Source organism: Mesocricetus auratus, unplaced genomic scaffold, assembly GCF_017639785.1.
Source record: "Mesocricetus auratus isolate SY011 unplaced genomic scaffold, BCM_Maur_2.0 Super-Scaffold_100045, whole genome shotgun sequence".
NCBI classification, from domain to species: Eukaryota; Metazoa; Chordata; class Mammalia; order Rodentia; family Cricetidae; genus Mesocricetus; species Mesocricetus auratus.
In genome coordinates, this window is record NW_024429222.1 from 3,466,851 (window position 1) to 3,488,263 (window position 21,413).

The following is a 21,413-nucleotide window of genomic DNA, read 5'->3' on the forward strand; positions in this document are numbered from 1 at the left end:
TTCGCTCATCTTTTCATCCATCGGTCCATTCATCCATAGTCTGACTTAATGGTGCTCTGTCGATGACCATCATGAACAGTGCTGCCGTGAACAAATAGCTTTTGGATCCCTGCTTTAGTTCTTTAGGTGTATGCGCCCATGTTAATTCTATGTTTGTTTGCTAGTTTTTCCCCAAGAAATTGCCATGATTTTCTTCAGTGCTGTTCCATCAGACATTCCCTGCAACAGCAGTCCAGTTTTCTCACATCCTTTCTAACACTCTTTCCTGTTTTTTGTTTTTTTCATTAAAATCATCCTAATAGCTACTAATAAAATTTAAATGCATCTTAAGATGTTTTATTTGTTTGTTTGTTTATTTATTTATTTAGGCTTTTCGAGGCAGGGTTTCTCTGTGGCTTTGGAGCCTGTCCTGGAACTAGCTCTTGTAGACCAGGCTGGTCTTGAACTCAGAGATCCCCCTGCCTCTGCCTCCCAAGTACTGGGATTAAAGGCGTGCGCCGCCGCCACCACCACCTGTCCCATTTTTGTTTTTTAAGACAGGGTTTCTCTGTCGTAGCACTGGTCTCGTCCTGGAACTCACTATGTTGACCAGGCTGGCCTCAAACTCACAGAGGCCTGCCTGTATCTGCCTCCTGAATGCTGGGATTAAAGGCATTTGCCACAACCACGTGGCACATCTTAAGTTTTAATGTGTAAAGTAAATCTTAATGTATAACTGAATAGCAGTCACCATTAAACCTGGAAGTGTGGAAGATGTTGACAGTTGTCATGATAGCAGTTCTGACAATTGCCAATCTCTTCTTTGGCTTTCGTTACTCCCGGATATCAAGGCAACACCGGGAAGTACACCGTGTAATGTGGACTGCCATATTACTTTTGAAGACATTAGAGAATCTGCCGTGGCAGAAGTCAGCAGATGTAGAGACAGTAGTTACTCTTCATTGGGTCTGTGGTCTCTGTGTCCGTGCTCCACTCTAGTGTGCTGGGGACAAGCAGTTACAGACAACATGGAAAGGGGGGAAAATTATTTATGTATGCTTCAGTTTGAATTATATATACTTTGCCCTTTAGAAATCTTTTTAAAAGTTATTTTTACTATTTTGTGTGTATTTTTGTTTGCCTGCTAGTATGTCTTTGCACCACATTCTTGTTTGGTGCTGGAGGAGATGATGAGCCTCTGTGTGGTGCTGGGAATCGAACTTGTGTCCATTGCAACAACAACAGTACTCTTAATGACTGAGCCAACTCTCTAGCCCAAATTATATATGCGTCTCTTGTGCCCCAGTGCCATTCTGACTTCTTTTCAACCATTTAAAAATGTAAAACACTTAACTTGTGGGCTGCATGACTTCTTTTATACTGGGATTAGTGGATGTTGGAGGTGGTGAGGAATATGGTTTGTTAAAACTTTTGGAAATTTTCTGGTTAAGGCAAAGGGCCCAGTACTTAAGTAGTCAAGCTAGTGCTGAGTTCAGAGTAGAAGAGCCTGGAGTTTCAGGTGCCATGTATATCTGATGTAACAAAGCTTAAGTGATTAGACCAAGACCTGGTACATTGTGCTCAGCACATTAAGTGCCTTGCGGGACTTAGATGGGGAGGAGGAAGGCTGTACGGACAAAGATGACAGTTGGTGGCTACCGTGCTAAATGATTACTGTTTTGGTGGACCTGTCTTGGAGGCAAGACACTCTCATGTCCAAATGAGCCCAGGAAGATCGTTGAGAGTTGAGGTCTGGGAGTCACATCAGGGCTTGAAAGTATATGGAGTGACAGTCAGTAGGCATAGCCTCCTGGCTTTGTTCCTCACAAAGGGACTGAAAATGAAGGAAGGTGGTGTCTTGTTGCTTATGTTGTAACAGAACACTAGAGACAGGGTTATTTACAAGAACAGATTTCATGTAGCTCTAGAGCTGAGATGTCCAGAGTCAAAGGACCCGTGTCAGATGTGTTCTTGTCTTCTAAGCTCCCAGTAGAATTGTTCTTGGTGCTTGCTTGGTTCCCAGCAGCTGAAGCATTTTCTAACCAGTGTCTCCAGCCCCTGACAGCCCCTGCCCAATACCCAGTTCCAGAAGTGTTTCAGCACTGATGCATATTTAGAGCAGCAACCCCACTCTCAGTACCAAATCTGTAGTAGGGTTTCCACAGAGGCAGAACCAATAGGATTTAGACAGACAGATGAGTGATTTGTCAGGAGATAGAGGCTGAGAAAGTTCCTAGCAGGCTGCCTAGAAGCTGGAGGTGCTGGGCTGCCAATACTCTTGTGACTCTTTAGTCTTTCTGCAGAGGTCTCAGAGTTGGGGACCAATGATGTAGCCGTCTGCTTCAGACCTTCAGCCTTGAAGGCTCAGGAGTTTGCTACTATAAATCTTGGCGTTCAGAGGCTAGAGAACCTGGCCTCTGGTGTCTGGAGAGGCCTAATTGTATTGCTATGAGGAAACCTCTAAAGATCTGTTTCTCTTTTATTCTGTCTGTGTTAAGGAAATGGACTGCTGCCTATAAAATTCTTTTATGAGAAATTAACTTTTGCCAGGGCTGGAGAAATGACTCGGTGGTTGAGAACCCTAGTTTTTTCTTCCAGAGGTCCTGAGTTCAATTCCCAGCAACCACATGGTGATTCACAACCATCTGTAAGGAGATCTGGCACCTTCTTCTGCATACATGCAGACAGAACACTGTAATAAATAAATATTGTTTTTTTTTTTAAAGAAATTAACCTTTGCCGAGTCTGTCTAATGTTATAGCATTGTAAGAGCATATGGACAAAGTCATCTCCATGGCTGGAATCTTTGTCCAGGCACAGCCTCTACACAGCCCAGGCAGGAGTGTAGAAGGGCAGTCTTGTTCTTCATGTAACTCTCAGAGCCAGCATCAGAATTATGCGTTTGATTCTTGTAGGAAAACTTCAGATACTCTGTGAGTTTGTTGTCCCTTTAGTGACTGTATTGAGCAGAACAGAAACTGAAAAATGGAGGGCAAGAAGTCAGAATGATGTAATAAAAATGAACTAATAGCAGGTCCCAAATTTAGGATCCCCAAGCTTCTCTGGACAATAGTGGTTGGCTTTAAGTTAGGTCTACAATAGTCACAGAGGGTTTTTTTGTTTGTTTGTTTTATGATAGGGTCTCATGTAGTTAAGCTGACTTTGAACTCACTATGTAGCTGAGGGTGACCTTGAACTCCTGATACTCACACCTCTACTATAATTGTAGGTGTCTACCAAAACCTAGCTATTTAGCATATTTTAATCATTAGTAAAATTTTAGCATATGAAGAACATTCTACAATACTTAATTTTTTAATTTTTTACTAGTAAGTTTTAATGAGGCAATTACTATGGGGTCTCTTCAGTTGTTAATTGTTTGCAGAGTTTTTATGGTGCATGACTATGTATGTGTGTATTAAAAAGATAAAGTAAAGCTGGGCGGTGGTGGCGCACGCCTTTAATCCCAGCACTCGGGAGGCAGAGGCAGGTGGATCTCTGTGAGTTCGAGGCCAGGCTGGACCCGACAGCCTCCAAAACAATACAGAGAAACCCTATCTTGAAAAATCAAAAAAAAAAAAAAAAAAAAAAAAGATAAAGTAAAAAATACAGCCAAGTGTGGTGGCACATGCTTGTATTCTCAATACTTGGAAGCTAGGTCTGGTAGTTTGAATGAGAATGGCCTCTATAGGCTCGCTCAGAGGTTTGAAGAGTTAGATCCCAGTTGGTGAACTGTTCAGAAGTTTTAGGAGGTGTGTCCCTGTTGCAGTGGATATGTCTCTGGGGGTGGGCTTTGGAGTTTCAAAAGCCCATGCCAGGCCTAGTTGCTCTTTCTCTTTCCATCTTGCAAATAAGATGTAAGCTCTTAATTACTGCTCCTTCCCACCATGATGATCATGGACTCATTCTTTGAAACTGAAAGCAAGCTCCTAATAAATTCATTCTTCTATATGTTGCCTTGGTGGTGTCTCTTCACAGCATCAGAAGAGTAATTAAAACACTAGGCTATATAAGATCCTGTCTCCAAAAAATAAAAACTAGAATAAAATAAAATTGCCTCCTTCCCCCATTTAGCACAGTGTGTTATCTTTTCATTGTGAGACCACAGAACCTAACCAGAACAATTACAGAGGAAAAGTTTGTTTGTGCTCATAGTCCACAGGAGAGAAGGCATGGCAGAGCTCTGTCAATGGGGTACACAACAAGGGTTCCTTATATTATGGAGGATCAGAAATCAGAGACAGAGTGGGGACCAGAGCCTACAAAAGCCTGCCCTAGTGCCCATTTCTGTTAGGTAGGCTCACTCCAAGTAGTGCAATCATCTAGGCAATAAGCATTTAAAACATGAGCCTCTGGGGGATATTCAGAAGCAAGCTGTAACAGCTGTCTACAGGAATCTCTTCTTTTGTCCATGGATGGATCTTAAAAGTAAGCCTATTTTCAGGTTAGAATGACTGATGGCTGTTTTTGTGAGGTTGCCGAGGAAGTGTCATTTCACGTAGTGTGTATAGGATGTAGGCACAGTAGACGGCCTTTGGAATGTTGAAGGGAGGGCTTCACAACTTAATGTATATAGATAAAAATTCTTCTATGGACAGCAGATTTTAAGACAAGTTAGATGGTAAATGATACATTTTAAGATAAATTTGATCTAAGATAATCACAGAATTGTGGAAAATCTTTATTGTATGTATTTATTTTAAAAAAAAAGTCTCCTGTCCGCTATTTGGTTGTTCAATTAAAGTATCAAATAGGCTGTTTATATTTTGTTTGCCATTTTTGTGTTAAGAATGCTGCTGAGCCAGGGGTGGTGGCACATGCCTCAGGAGGCAGAGGCAGGCAGATCTCTGAGTTTGAGGCCAGCCTGGTTGACATAGTGAGTTCTAGGACAGCCAGGACTATGCAAAGAAATCCTGTCTCAAAAAACTTACTTAAAAAAAAAAAAGAACTATGCTGATTGGAATATGAAAAAAATTGATACATTAATGTAGTGGGCTGCTGTTTTCGTTTAAATATTTTTGTTAATAAATTGGTGGTTTATTTGTGAAATTTCTTTTGGAGGAAACCTCAGCTTTTCAGCACCACTGTTATCAAAGGACAAGGATGCTGCTATCACCATTGCTGTTTGACTTTAGCTACACTAACAATGTAAAGAGCAGGAAAATTGTCTGCTTGATTATAAAAGATGTATGTAAGGTTCATAGTTTTTCTACATGTGCTCTAACCTTGCCACCCCTGGGTAATTAGAAGTGAGGTTGAGGAAGACTGGTGAGATGGTGGCTCAGTGGGTCAAGTCACTTACTGCTGAGTCACTTACTGCCTGAGTCCAGTCCCTGGGGCCTACACAGTGGAAGGAAAGAACCGGCTGCTGCAACCCCCTCTAAGTAAATGCAATTAAAATTAAAACACCACCCAATAGATGACTAAAACTGAAGATGCCAAACAACTCAAGAGTAACTTGTTAAGATGACTATAAAGAGCATCTGGGAGAAGAAACAGGAAGAATAGAATTATGGGAACTAAAGGTGAGCTTGGGGCTCATTGGTTCTGTGCTGGCAACTCTCTAGATTTATATAGAACTATTTCAATATATATATATATATATATATTTATTTTTATGTGTATGTTTGCTTGCATGCATGTATATGTACTGTGTTGAGTGTCTAGTGCTCACAGAAGTCAGGAGGAGTTGGATCCCCTAATTACAGATAGTCTGTGAACCATTTGGGTACTGGGAATTGAACCCATGTCTACTGCAAGAGCAACAAGAACTGTTAGCCACTGAGCCATCTCTGCAAGCCCCAATTTATGTTAGAATTTTAAAGGATAACTTGAGCCATAGAACATACAATGGAAAGAAAATCGAAAATCCATGTAACCCATAAGTGAATGTGAATGAGTTTATGTATAAATTAGAGGTCTTGTGTGAGAAGATACTCAGATACAAGGCAAACACAAACTTAAAAGCAAACTAGAGACAGTTCTTTCATGGAGATCTTTGGATGATCCTTGCCTTGGTGACCTCAAAGGCAGTTGAGGTGCCCTCCTTCTTCTGGTCTGTCTTTTGCTGATAATTGTTGGTTCTTTAGCTTCTGTTTTTATGACCTGTCACTGTGCCGCCACTCAGGAATGCTTCACTAGTGGACCATCCATGACTGTTCCTGTCTAGAACCTCCAGCAGATTTTGTTACAGTCTTCTGAACATCACATTGACTGTTGGAAGTAGAACTGTTTCCGTAAGGAAAGAATTGGATAGTAGAATCAGGGAAGCAGGGGACAGGCTACTGTATACTGTAGAAGGGAGAATATATGCCCGGTAGCTGAGAAAAAGATGGAATATTTTGTATGGGGTAGTAGACACTTAGCTGGGGAAAAAAGATAATATTCTCCTGTGCTTTTTTATCTTCCATAGTCCACCAAGATGAAAAAACATTTACTGGGATATGTGAGAGATAGTGTCTAAGTTTTAATTGTACATTGCTGTGACACCATGTCGGAACGTCTCTGTCTGGGTATGGCTTGGACCGTGCTTTTGTCCAGTTGTCTTCACTGTGCTTACTACTCAGATAACCACTTAGCTGTCATATCAAATGTCTGGGTTACTGATTCTCTTTTTTTTTTTTTTTGATTTTTTTCAAGACAGGGTTTCTCTGTATTGTTTTGGAGCCTGTCCTGGAACTCGCTCGGTAGACCAGGCTGGTCTCGAACTCACAGAGATCCACCTGCCTCTGCCTCCCAAGTGCTGGGATTAAAGGCATGCGCCACCCATGCCCGGCTGGGTTACTGATTCTTAGGGCAGCCCTAAGTACCCTTTATTTTACTTAGAAATAGCCACAGAATGTAAAGGAGTGATGCGGGCAATTTGTATGTGCTGAAGAGAAGCCATAAAGTGAAAAGATAAAAAGCATGACAGATTTTGTTTTTTGTTCAGGAATTGAACTGAGGGGCTTAAACGTGTTATGAAGACAATCTACTGCCAAGCTATATTTCGGCCTTATAAGAATTAAAAACATTTTTTTTTCTTAAATGAGGCTGTTTGTCTGTACTTGGGAAGCAGAGGCAGACAGACCTTGTGAATTCAAGGACAGCCAGAGCTACATAACAGAGAGACCCTGTGTCAAAAAACAAAAAAGGACTGTCTCCTAACTGACCTTAAGCTCAAGACTCCTCTGCCTCCTGAGTTTTGGGATTGTAGGTATATGCCACCATTCTTAGCTAAGTGAAGAAATTTCCAGAGAGAGAGAGAGAGAGAGAGAGAGAGAGAGAGGGAGGGAGGGAGGGAGGGAGGGAGGGAGGGAGGGAGGGAGGGAGGGAGGGAGGGAGGGAGGGAGGGAGGGAGGGAGGGAGGAGGGAGGGAGGGAGGGAGGGAGGGAGGGAACGAGGGGAATACTATTCACATAGTTTGTGTTACTATGATTATTCTATTGTATTCTTTTACTCTGCCTAATTTGTAACTTGCTTTATCATGGGTATATGTATCTAGGGCGACACTTGGCAAATGCACCTGCCCGTGGTTTCAGGTATCTGCTGGGGTCTTAGAATGGATCCATGGATGGAGGAGTACAGTATTATATTTACCTGTCCTTCACAATAATCCCAAATGAGTGTTAGTTGAAAGAAGAAAGAAAGAATAATTAGAAGAGAGTATAGTTTAAAATTTATATTTAGCTTTGCATAGTTCATAATAAAATTAGTGGAAGGTACAGAGATTTCCTATATAACCCTGGCTGGCCCCTCCTGAGTCCCTACCATGACATTCTGCATGGTTCAGTCAGTGAATCTGCATTGACATGCTAGCAAGTGGTCTGTGATGTGTATCAGTGTTTGCTGAGAACTTTTCACAGTCTATAAATGATGATTCCACTGTTTCAGTATCACAAGAATTGTTTTCATTGCCCCAAAATTCTTTGCTGTGTCTTTCCACCCTTGGCAGCCACTGGTCCTTCTTTCCCTGTCTTCAGCTTGACTTTTCCCAAGATTCTCAGAGCTGGAGTCATACGGTAGGCAGCCTTTCAGTTTGGCTTCTTTGCAGTGCTGTTGACTCTGCCCTGTATGGATGTACTAGACTGTACAGCTCATTTGCTGAAAGACATGCTGCTGCTTCCACGGAAAGCCTGCTGGGTCTGTCCTGGTGTTGGCTTTGGTGAGCATGTTTTTAGCTCCTGATTTCTGGATTCTATGCTTTGAGCATGTCTGTCTTTTAATTAATTGTTTATCTACCTACTTATTTAAAGGCAGATTCTCATCGTGTAGTCCTAACTTGGAGCTTGTAGAGAACCACTGGCTTCTGGTGGGATTAAAGGCACACTCTACCATTCCTGGCCTGTGGCTTTTCTTCTCATTCTTTTTAATATTTTTTCCTTTTTTCATTCTGTTAAATATTTTTCTTCTTTCATCTTGTTTTTCTTCCCCCCAAACCTTTGAAACAACAAAAATTTAAAAACAAAGATTGTGGGGGCTGGAGCAGTGGCTCAGTGGTTAAGAGCACTGACTGCTCTTCCAGGAGACCTGTGTTCTCCAGCACCTACATGGTAGCTCACAACCATCTATAACTTCAGTTCCCAGAGATCTGAGGTGCCGTCTTCTGATCTCTGAGTACACTGTATGCTTGTGGTGCACAGACATGCAGGCAAAATACCCATACACATAAATAAAATAAAATGGAAAAAAAAAGAAAAAAAAAACAACCCACAGATTGTGGTGGCCAGATTAGACCTGTACACACATTAAAGTTAACGTGCACTGGATTGTCTTTGGAAACTGTTAACAGTGACAGCTTATTTCTACCCAGGGTTTGCTTTGTGCCCTGTAAACAGTAAACTTTGGGTTAAGTCTTATTTAACACAGAGATAGAGTCAGAAATTGCCTGGACCTGCACTTTTGCCCTGCTCACTTACAGATAGGACCTAGGCTGGCCATGTAAAGGTGCTTGACCCAGCACAGGCTGGCCACATAAAGCTCAGGTTCTTTAAATTGCTACTTTCAGGAGGAAAGAGGACCCAGGATACACAGCCCAGGATGCTCAGGCCAATTCCTCTGCTGAAAAATCAGCCAACATGCCTTTGAGTCATCAGATCAGTGTGTGGGGAAAGGTGGACTCGGGAAGCAGAGCCTGGAGAAGGAAGTTCTGGGACAGCTGGGATTGGGAGTACGATGAGTTTTGATTCTGGTCCTGTGGCATTTGAGGTGACAGCCTGGCAGAGGTGTCTAGCTGATAGCTGGAATTCCTGAGCTGGTTGAATATGTTTCCGTTTCTACCATGAATTCCTGAGCCTGCTGGAGTCACATTGCTTTCTGATTGATTTCTGTAGGGCTTGATTGCTCAGTTCTCTTAGTGTTTTTGTGTACTTGAGAAAAATTAAATGGTAAAGAAAGCTGTAGGTCCCTGGCTTCAGCTGTCAGTTCTACCAGCATCTGTAGTAATTTGTCTCGAATTTGAGTCTGTAGAACTGACATCAGCAAACACTCACTGGACATGCATGAGGCCGACCACAGCTTCTCAGTCAGTGGTGTCTACACCAATGTGCTGTCACTGAGGCCTGGGGTTGGGGTCCTCTGTGTCCCCCTGGTGGTCATGCTGCCCACCATCTGACCACAGAATTCTTTTTGCGATGGCTTGAGCTCCCCAGTTACACGGGTAAAACCTTTTAGTCTGTGGGGTAAGATTATTAGAATAATTTGATTTTTCTCCTGTGTTATTTTCCTTGTTATAACATTTTAAAAACATATAATGCAATTAACATGTACATTTTAAAAAATGGGTCATATTAAAAAAAGTAAATCCTTTCTCTCCCAAGTCACTGCCTGAATTTAATTACTGTTAATAATAGGTTACAGATCTTGTGGGGGCCAGGGAAATGCACATATATTCAAGAGAAGCATATGCACATACACACACATGTATCATGTGGGGAACTGTAGAGAAGACAAAGCAGGTGCATGCTGCTGATTGAAATATTTTTGGATTCCATTATGCATTCCAAATTTGTAACATTTTCTCACCATGAGTGCTATGCTCTGCATCCTTGTGCCTATACCCTTAACCCTGTGGAATATTTCTGGAGGATAGGAGAGGAGGGGGGACAGGTTGGAAATGATGTGACCCTCTGAGAGATTGTGGGAATTCAAATTCCCACCTGCAGTATGTATGCTTTTCCCTTGTGTCCTTTTCAAAGGTATATGCCATGAGCCTAAGACTTCCAAGTAGTTCTTGGGTAGATAAAGTCAGTGCTTTCGTGTAGCACAAGGTCCTTCTGTTAAGAAGCCTGGATGGGATTTGTATCAGACTTTATTTCATTGTAGTGTTTGCAGACTCTGTGCCCCTCTAGAGAGTGTGATTCTTTGCCTACTCTAAGGAAAATACTGTTATTCAAATGGATGGCGCTTGGGAAGAACCATCAAATTCAAGTTTCTCCTGTCCTCCCAAAACCTTTGTGTCCACATGTGTAGGGTTTCCTATGTGTGCCAGGCAAGCTACCAGCTCTGTAGCAGACATCAGCTGGGTGTCCTGCATTCTAGTTCATGCTGACACTATTACCACGGATAGCAACAGAACATATATCACCAGTGGTCCCAGCCCACTTGTAAGCCCCAGGTTGTTGATTGTAAACTAAGAACCCTGTGACCACTTCCTTAGAGTAGTATGTTAGAACTACTAGAGTATCTTATAAATAAAAGCCGCTTTAATAGATAAATGCCCAGAAACAGGGTTGCACAGGATGATCTGGAGGATCCCCAGCTTCTGAGCCAGTGGAGGGGAGATGTGCACCCTCCTGACTATTGCTCACCTTCTGGGAAGGCCCAGTGTGTTCTCTCTGCAAGTTCTGCAGACCCAGGTCTCTTGGGGGTAGGGGGCAGGGGGTAAAGATGGGGAAGCTTTACCTGTAGGCATGATCAACTCTGCTCTTTTCCCTGAAGTCCAGGTATCAGGGAAGAACACGAAACCCCCAAGCCTCCTGTGTTACCCTGGTCTTTGCAGTGAGTGTCCACACGGTAATGCTACTTGAGAAGTGCCCACCGTCAGCCAGCCGTCAGTGTACAAAGCAAAGATTGTAAGGTTATAGTTCAGAGATCAAATATGTAATTGTAATAGTCAGGGCAGTGTCTTGGTGCAGAGTTCAGCTTTCAAGAGCTGTAGTTCATAATTTTATCTGCGGAACTGTAGCACTGGGTGTGTGGTGCTCACAGTGCTTCTGCTGTTGCTACAATCTCAACCCAGGAGTAATTGTTTTCTCTGCATAGTTAGATAGCTTCAGAGGCATGTGGTTGTATTGGCATGTGAAAGAAAGCGTACAGAACTTTGTTGGCTCTGTCCTTTATTCTGACATCAGGGCACCAAGCTTGTGCCCAAGCAAGAATAGGCACTTCAGAGATGGAATTTAATCCCTACAGTACCTAGTCAGGAGCACCTAGATACATGTGATTCTGTGGTGACGACTAAGTAATGAAAAGTCTGCCTTGAAAGTTCATGAAAAATGTATCAAGATTTAGTACTGTGAGCATTGTGCATGTTACTAGTTGCATAGAAAAGGAAAGACAAGCTTGTGCTTGGCACGAGTAAGAGGACCGTACCATGCCTGAAATGGCTCTCCTTTTGTTATTGTTTAGGGACATTTTGCTTGATAGCCTGTCCTTTTGCCTTTCCTTATCCCTCCTCCCTTCTGATGTGGTAGAAATACATCAATAAGAGAGACACAGGTGGGTGCCAACACATGACCGTAATTCCAGCCCTTTGGAAGGCTAAGGCAGCAGCATATCAAGTTCAAGGCCTGCCTGAGCCATATAACAAGACTGTTTAAAAAAACACAGCTGTAGTAGGGAATGTAGCTCAGTGGTAGGCTCTTGTCTGGGTTCTTTCAGCAGTTTAAAGAGTGAGTAACTACTAGGAGCAAAAGGGAGAAGGTAGTTCATGGAATATTAAGTACTCGTGTAGTATTTTCCTTTGTAGTGCTGGGGGTCTCATCCAGACCTTGTACTTCACACGTTAGGCAAATAGTTTGTTGCATCCTGGCCCAAAGGAAAATCCTGTCTTAAAACTTGTAGAACCCTGAATAACTTTCCTTCAAGTCAATGTGCTGGTAGAAAGCCAGGATCCCAGCACTGAAAGCAAATTTTAGAATCGTCTCTACCTTTTCACTGTGTTTAGAAATCCCTTTTGTGGGACCTTTGCCTTGTGATTATCTAGTTTATTTTCATATATAGTAGAGCTGCCTATTTGCGCAGCATTGCAGAACAGACTACTAGTATTCTTTACAAAACCTGCTTTGATGAGTTTTTTTCTCTGTTCTTGGCTAGAGATGACTCAAGGCAAGGCTCTGTTTGACAAGCCCTGTTCCTCTTATACCTTGGTGTACACATTCAAAAGTGTTAAGAGAACAGACTCCCTTTGGGCTGGTGTCTTCTGACTTGACTGGCAGGTAGACTCAGTGTTTTTGCCTGCATTGAATTAGAGTGTGTAAGGGAACCTTTATAGGGTAGATGCAGTCTGACTTTTAGTGTTCTTCCCATGGTGGCTAGGATACTAGCATTTTGCAGAGTGCTCTAGCACTCTCAGAGCCACAGATAAACTCATAATCTATAGCAGGCTGAAGTGAGCTGAAGTTTATCTTTGGCCTTCATTTTTGCTGGCAGGCCTGTGAAGAGAAGTGGTGCAGGCTGTCCTTTCTTCTAGCTGTTGTAAGTAGTTGACTGATAACCCACAGAAACCTGTAACTCTGAAAGAAGAGGAAGGCTCAGAGGCCTTCAGAAAGACACCCTGAGCACCAACCTCCCTTGGATGTCTTTCTGGATTCCCTCAGAAGAGCTGGGAGTTTTGTGGTGGGATTACAGTTGTGTGTGTCCCTTTGTACACATGTATAAGTCAGGACAGCTTGCAGGAGTCACTTCTCTACTCAGGACCTCAAATGGTCTGGCTAGGTGACAAATGCCCTTACCTGCTGAGCCATCTCACTGTTCCTTGGACGTTTTTGTTTTATTTTATGAGATATATTTTCACTATGTAGTTTTGGCTGGCTTCAAACTTACAGAGATCCACCTGCCTCATTGAGGCCTTGGGAGTTTTAAAATCAAGACATTACTCAGTGTTACATAGCAAACAGGCTAGTATGTGATCATGTTTATCATTCCTTCTGGCTCCTGCTTGGCAGTATGTCCTTCATATGAACACGTGTTCTGGGCAGCACCAAGCACCAGAGCTAGAACTCAGAATTTCTGACCTAGTTTTGTTGGTGGTGATGGGCTTGTTTTTGTTTGTTTGTTCGCTCGTTTTTGGCATCAAAAGAAGCAAGAACAATAGGTTGATTGCTCATTTGATCACATTTTTAAAGTCATCAGTGTTCAATGAGGTAAAAGTTGCAGCCAGTGAAAGTTAAGACTTTTTTTTCCTTCCTCAAAACCAATTTTTGTCTACTTGAGTTTCTATCTTCCTGCTCTGGAGCCAAGTGGGCTTTCTATTTGCAGACACCCCGAGGTTACCCTTGGCTACCTGCAGCCTCTGAATCCCAGAGAAAGCTGAGTGGGTGCCTGTCTTGGGTCTCTTCCCACTTCCTTTCTCCAGGGCCTCAGAAGCACGGGTGCTGCTTTCACACCTGCTGCTGCACAGCATGGGTTCAGTCCTGCCACCAGCTCGCTTTGTCCCTTGTCCTGTACAGTACTGGCTCACCCTCAGCTCTCACGCCTGCCTACCCCACAGGCAGGCCCGACCATGTCTACCATTACAGTGGAGTTCCTGTCTCACCCCCACCCTGGGTCTTCCCTTGGGATGCATCTGCTCTAGGCCTTGTCCTTCTGTCTATCTGATACAGTTGCCAATTTGATCTTTTTAAACACTGCAGGTTGCAGTCAGAGTCTCCTCAACCCTCTCTGTTGCCACAGAGGGAAGCCTGAACTTAATTTCCCTTCTCTTTCCCTTCCATCTCCACTTTCTTCTTTTCTCTTTCTTTTTCCTTTCCCCTTCTCTTCTCCCTTTTTTCTTGTGGTTCTTGGGGATGAACCTAGCCCATTGAACATGGCAGGGGCACACGCCCTACCACAGAGCTGTACCTGAGCCAGCTGGAACTTTTTAGTTTTGTATTAAAATATGTCGTTACCCAGAGCCTGCCTTCCCCTTCAAATGCACCTCTGGATTCCCTTCCAGATGTGTCCATCTATTTGCTGTGCTTGTGCATTTGGTTTCATGCCTTGCACACTGTGGTCTCTAGAAGCCTGCAGCTCCTTCTTTCAAAGCCTTTGCCAACTGTTCTTCTCAAGACACTGCTGATGTTCACTGACCAGCTTGTTCATTTGGCACTCAATTTGTTAAACAAATGCCATGGAAGTCATGCTGTTCCTCTTGTTGTGGAGAGCTGGAGTGGTCAGGAAGCTGCCTGTGTTGCTGGGCTCAGGGCCTCCCTTCCTGCTTTGTGACTGAGACCAGGCCTGCATGACTTTGTTTTCACTTAAAAAGAAAAAGGAAAGAGAGAAATCACCCCACAGTAGTGGACTGCACAGGCAATTTCTTACTTTGTTTCAATTAAATTCTGTACATTACCATTTTAACTTATAATATTAAAATGAAGGTAAAATCTGCAAACATAAGGCCATCCACTAAAGACTAATCAGGAAGTTGACTTCCTACTGAATCAACCTGCTCACGTTTATTTGCTTTCTGCTTTTTCTCCAGTCTGCATGAAGAAATCAGTGATTTTTATGAGTACATGTCTCCCAGGCCTGAGGAGGAGAAGATGCGGATGGAGGTGGTGAGCAGGATCGAGAGTGTGATTAAGGAGCTCTGGCCCAGTGCTGACGTGAGTACTTGTCTTGGGACCTGGGGCTTCAGGCAGAGCCCTGACATAGACCCAGTCTCACCTAAGACCACACCTGCAGTGTAAGTGCTTTTGTAGAGTTAGTCTGCCTTACTATATTTTGCTTTGCAGCAGGTTTCACTATGTCGTATCCATGATTGGCCTTGAACTCACAGCAGTAGCCTACTTCTGCTTCCCAGACATGTGCCATGCCTAGCTTTGGTCAAATTACACTTTAAAGGCCAACAGTTTCCAGGAACTATTAGACTTTGGGGTTTGGTGCTTGCTTTTCTTTTACTTCTGCTTCCTTTAACTTTTTTCCTCTGAGTTCTGAGTAGCACCTACTAAAAGTAGAATCAATTTAGATCATTAATGTAAGGAAAAGCTATCTCTTACCTCATTATTGCAATTCATTATTGGATAAGTGTTATCAAGGCCCCGTTTTTGTTTTTATTCCCCCTGGCAGTATAGACATTGCAGTTTTCTTAGAGCTGAAGGAATTTCTTTCCTGCTCAGGCAATGCAGGCGAGTGTGCACCTGTCTTCGGAAGCTACTCTTTTTTTCCCCTGGACAACTTCTTGGGATTCTCCAGTCAGTGAACAGAACTTTTTTATCTTGTTTTATTTCCCATTGTTGGCACTAGTACTTCACTTTCTGTGGTTTCTTTGCCAGTCAGTTCTAGAATTCTGTTCGAAGAGTAACTCTTACTACTTTGTGTGGCGTAGTTTTATTAGACCTCCACAGGTGTTACGGGAAGCCGGGGAGAGTTTTCCATTTGGCAAAAGACAAAGGTTCAAGTGTGACTCTGTAGGTAAAGAATATGGGAAGGGTGTGGGTGTTTCACTGAGCAGCTGCTCTTCACTGCGCTGACCACTTCTCTCCCTGGCTTGGTTGTGTTCCCCGGGGCATAAGCAATGTGAAGGCTCTGGCTGGCCTGATGTGGTAAGCACTGACGACATCTAGTGGGCAGATAGGGAGGCTGCCAAAAGTGCAGGGCACAATTCATTCCCTACCCAGCAGGTTGCAATGCCTTCATACAATTAGGAACGCAAGGATGTGGTTAGGTCCCCAGTCTTTCTCACCAGAATGGTTTAGCGTTTTCTTTGGCTGGGCTTGCAGACACGTGTAAGGTTGCCTGGGTTCCACTATGTTCTGTGGGCTCAGATGGAGTTTTTTCTCAGTTGATTGCATGTCAGGATCTTGCAGACTGCTCCTGGTATTCTGTTGCGCTGGGCTGCCCGCCAGCACCTGAAACATTGTGAATTCATGAGAGGACTTCCGCAGAGAGAACAGAGTTAAGGATTTGTGACCATCCTTGTTTTGTAAGGGAATGCTAGCCTCTGGAACATTACTTTTGAAACTTCTTTATTTTAAAATTTTAACATTTTCATTATTATTAAAGTATATAATGTGTGTGTGATGTGTATGCTTAAGCATGTGTGTAGAGGTCAGAGGGCAATTTGTAGAGTTGGTTTTCGTCTACCTTTATATGGGGGATCAGGCTTGCATAATGAGCATCCTTAACTGCTGGACCATCCTGATGGCCTCAGGGTCTGTATTTTAGATTGTATGCCATGTTCCGAATGACTGCCTGTGAATCACAGTGTACCCACTTTAGGAAAGCCTGGATTGGGAGGGGACAGGTAGCTCCTGCAGTTCTAAAACATACCAGTAGAGGGCAGAAGGAACATGCTTTCTTCTTTTTTTTAATATAGGCACCTTAATGTGATTTTTTTTTTCTTGCTTTTTTTCTCTTCCCTGTTCCAGGTCCAGATATTTGGAAGTTTTAAAACTGGCCTGTATTTACCTACTAGGTTAGTATTTTTATGGAGCTCTGAAGGGATTGTTGTACACTTTGTCTATTGAATATGTCAGAGTAGAAATGGGGATTTATTTATTTACTGTTTTTTGGAAGCAGGGTCTCTTTATGTAGTTCTGGCTATTCTGGAGCTTGCTGTGTAGGCCAGACTGGCCTCCTGAGTGCTGAGATTAAAAATATATGCCACCATGCCTGGCAAAATGGGGACTATTTAGGTAACAAATTCATCAGTTTATATTTGATTTGAATTGCCTTACGGTAGAATATCACTTCCAGTTATCTGCCTGGGCTGAGATGTACAGAAAGCATGTAGTAGTGAAATCAGTTAGTTACTTAGACATGGGTAGCCCTGCAGACAAGTACTTGACCCATGACTTAGCCTGGGTACTAGGCGTCATGATGAACGTGTGCTTATTAATGTGCTACTTGGGGATGGGTTAATGAAGAACTCAGTCAGTCTCAGCATCCCACCGTAGAGCTTGACTTAGACCCTTTTCCATCTCAAACCCAGGTTAATGAAGAACTCAGTCAATCTCAGTATCCCACCGTAGAGCTTGACTTAGACCTTGTTCCATCTCAAACCTAGTGAAGACTTGTTGAATACATAGGTTACAAACACCACCAGCAGCACCACCACCTCCGCCGTGTCCCTGTGGATGGATAGTCTATCTTCCCTCAGCTTAAAGTGTGGTGTTACAGTATTACAGTGGTTGGATCCTAGCCATAGCTCTTCTTTCTAGGGCTATCTTTGGCTTCTAAAACCCATAAAGCATTACAGTTCATTAATATTTTTCCTTATTTAGGCTTTAAGCTTTTCAACAAAGCCTAAAAAATTACTCCTTAAAAAATTATGGCTAGGCATAGTGGTGTGTGCCCTTCATCCCAGCATTTGGGAGGCAGAGGCAGGTGGGTCTTCTGAGAGTTGAGGTCAACCTGGTCCACATAGCAAGTTTCAGGCCAGCCAGAGTTACATGGTGAGACCCTGTCTCAAAAAAATTAATTAAATAAAAATACATTATATATGTGGTCAGATATTTATCATAATTTAGATATGGAAAAGGCACAAAAGTAACGAGATTTGAAGTGAATATATATGTTTACACATTGGGAACAAGCTTGATAGTTTTAAGTTACATTATCATTGAGACAACACATCTTAAGTTTAATACCAGAAAGCTTTATGAAAAAAAATGCACTCATACTAATGTTTGAGGTTTTGTTTCTGTCAACGTTCTGAGTTCTGTGAAATAGCTCAGAGGGTGAGGTTGCTAAAATACAGCTTCCATTTCTCTCCCTCTGCTTCCTCTGAAACCCATTGCCATCAGCACATTGATCTTCTGAGGCAGAAAGGGAATGGGTTCTCATTGCTCCAGCTTGAAGTTGGTGAGCATGACTGTCAGCTAAAATGGGGACTGGTTGATGCTTCTAACCTCCTCACATGTGTCACTACAATGCAGTGACATCGATCTTGTGGTGTTTGGGAAGTGGGAGAACCTGCCTCTTTGGACCCTGGAAGAAGCCCTTCGGAAACACAAAGTCGCTGACGAGGATTCCGTGAAAGTTCTAGACAAAGCAACAGTAAGTTCTTGGCACTGTGTCTTTATAAGTCTTGTTACCTACATGAGAAACTTAGACTCCAATCTTGCTTAGTACAGTTAAGATGTAACTTGGTGAATCATTTTGTGACTGTCACAGTGACTGTGCATAAAGACTGTTATTGGTGAAGCAAGGTAACTTGTACTGGGTTATACATTTCTTTAAGAAATAATAGCCAATTTTTTCATGCATAATACTGTAAAGACTTCAGTATAAAAATGGGTAAGTGAAAAAAAAAAAAGAGGTTTCTGGGAGCTGGAGAGATGGCTCAGCAGTTAAGAGCACTGGCTGCTCTTCCAGAGGACCAGGGTTCAATTCCCAGTACCCATATGGCAGTTCACAACTGTCTTTAACTCTAGTTCCAGGGGATCCAACACCCTCACACAGGCATACATGCAGGAATACTCTAATGCACGGAAAATTTAAAAAAAAATACAGATTTCTATTAAATGGTTCCTAGTTACACAGAAAATGTTAGTCTTGTATTTTGTGTATTGTAAATCTAGGCCTTTTGTTAAGATACATTTTTATGTGTGTGCACACCTGTGTGTGTTATCATGGTGGTGGTGGTGGGGGCGACAGTCAAGGCTCAGATCCTCTGGAGCTGAAGCGTAGGCAGTTGTAAGCCACACTGTGGGGGTGCTGGGAAACAAACTCAGGTTTTCTGAGCAACTGCTCTTGACTGTTGAGCTATCTCTGTAGCCTCTGAAGCCGTGCTTTAAACACAGCTAGACTGGCTTCAAGAACTTCACAGAAGCTCAGTTAGAAACAGATACATGCATCTAGAAGATCTGGAATTTTGCATATTAGGTTTTCTTAGAGCAGAATACTTGTAGTTTTTCTTGATGAAAAGCTAGCTATTGATTTAGAGACCCAGTTCCAGTTTTTAGTTCATAGTGCAAGTTCATTGCTTCACTTAAGAAGTCTTAATACCTGCCGGCCGGTAGTGTTGCACACTTTTAATTAATCCAGCACCTGGGAGACAGAATCAGGAGTGTTTCTATGAGTTCAAGGCCAGCCTACTCTGTAAAGTGAGTTCCAGGACAGCCAGAGTTGTTAGGAAGAGAAACCCTCTCTGAAGGCATGGGGGAGGGAGACGCTTAATACTAATATTAAACATCAGGTGTTTTACTTTAAAACTTTTTATTGAGGTCATAGTGGTGCACACCTTTAATCCCAGCAGTTAGGAGGCAGGAGCAGGCAGATCTCTGTGACTTTTAAGGCCAGCCTAGTCTATTTAGCAAGTTCCAGGATAGCTAGGACTGCCTAGAGAGATCCTGTCTCAAAAAAATAAAAATAAAAATTTAAAACACAATTTATTCATTGCTTTTTATTAATTTATTCATTTTAATCTACATGTATACATGTTCCCATACATGCACATTCATGCTCCATGTAGGTGTGGGGGAGTCAAAGGACACCTTGGTGGAATTAGTTCTCTCTTCCTACCTTGTGGGTCCTGGGAATCAAGTTTGATGTCAGACACTTTTACCTACTTGTTTGTTTGTTTGTTTGGTTGGTTGGTCCTTAGAACACTTGATGTTTTTATGGTCTGATGAGAAGGGTAGAGATCACAGGCCTAGTTAGTAACCTTCTGCCTCCTGATTTTATCACTTAATTTGGGAGAATATTTTAAACTTTTCTGTCTTCTTTTTCTAGGTTCCTATTATTAAATTAACAGATTCTTTTACTGAAGTGAAAGTTGATATCAGCTTTAATGTGCAGAATGGCGTGAGAGCAGCAGACCTCATTAAAGATTTTACCAAGGTCAGATCCTTAGTGGGGCTGCTAGGAAGCCCAAGTTCATCCTGGGTGTATGCTGTGCCGTGCTCTGTCCCTTGCTCGGCTCTTGTGCATGCTGCTGACAGATGACTTCAGAATTCGTGTGCTTCTTCTTAACGGACTTATGAACGGTTGGGGACACTTCTTTATAAAGACCACCGCTGCTCTGGATCCTTAGGCTGAGTGACACGGGTGCTGAGACGGTCTACATGGTGGTTCTTGTCAGTTTTTAACCTCTAAGTTCATATTAAGACACTCCCTAGGCAGCCTTCTCTCAATTTTAATCCCAAATTCTCTGTCAGGGGGTGCCTGCAAATTTTCTTTTGTTGTGCAAGAACTATATTGAGTAATGCTAGTCTCATTTCAATTGGTTCCAAAGTAAAGAAGTTGCCAGCATCATCTTAACATTTTATATATCAGACAGTGTCTGCTGCTTCCCCAGAGCTTAGTGTGGGGCTCCGTTCTCTGCACTCCCAGCTCTTGAGCAGTTCTCCAGTCCTAGTTGCTGCTGTTCTGTGTTTTGTTTGTTATTTGGAGGCAGGCTCTCACTACATCTTTGGAGGGGTTATGTAGATGTGCAGAACTTTTCATGAAAAGAAACTGGAAGTTGAAAATTGTTTGCTTAATAATAAGCAATAGAAGACATGAAAAGTGGTAGCCACCAACTCTGGGAAGTATTTTGTTCTCTGCTTGGTGCATTAAGAGTTCTGGAGATGTGTGTGAGCTATCATTTCATCAGCCTGTCTTCTGTAAAGAGAGCAGAACCAAAGACCTGGGTGGTGACCTGCCCATGTAGATGGTGTGGGCAAGGCTGTTTGGGCTTTGGGCTGCTGCACAATGAATTGAAGGACCTTGCTGTGCAGTGGAGAGCCACCTACAGACAATTTCTTGAATTTCCTACTGGTTTAATGTCTTAAATGTACTGTTTCTGTTGTCTGTTTACAAGAGACTGCCCTGTGATCATGGTCATATTGTTAGATGGTTACTGTGTCTGTCCACAGAGCGCATGGCTTCCATTATTTATGTCACCATGAGGAGAAAGCCTTTCATTACTTAGAAAGGTTACTTTGAAAATTGAATATATTGCGTATATATACTATATTTTGTAATGTGAAAACCATTTTATGCCCCTGGTAATGCTTTGAGCTATTATAGGAATTCATTGAAAATTAATTTCATTTCTCTTTCAGAAATACCCTGTATTGCCGTACTTGGTTCTAGTATTGAAACAATTCTTATTACAGAGGGACCTTAATGAAGTATTTACAGGTGGAATTGGTTCTTATAGTCTCTTTTTAATGGCAGTCAGTTTCCTTCAGGTAAGTTGTGTGGGTGTGCTAAACCAGTGCACACTGAAATCAGTATTTTTTAGAATGCTTCTTTAAACTTTGTCTAATTTACAAACTAGTAGTTAAACGTTCCTAGGAGAGAGGATGAGACTTTCCACTATGTATGTT

General features: G+C 42.5%; 1 protein-coding gene across 4 annotated transcripts in view; it reads left to right on the forward strand.

Annotated features, from left to right (window-relative positions):
• Nucleotides 1-21,413, forward strand: part of Tent4b (terminal nucleotidyltransferase 4B) — a 60,080-nt gene that overhangs the window by 26,049 nt on the left and 12,618 nt on the right. For all 4 annotated transcript variants that reach the window (XM_005079174.4, XM_040735292.1, XM_013119922.3 and 1 more), the window contains 5 exons: nt 14,639-14,762; nt 16,527-16,573; nt 18,036-18,156; nt 19,834-19,941; nt 21,147-21,275. In XM_005079174.4, coding sequence (XP_005079231.1) covers nt 14,639-14,762; nt 16,527-16,573; nt 18,036-18,156; nt 19,834-19,941; nt 21,147-21,275 — 529 coding nt within the window. The remainder of the gene's footprint in view (nt 1-14,638; nt 14,763-16,526; nt 16,574-18,035; nt 18,157-19,833; nt 19,942-21,146; nt 21,276-21,413) is intronic.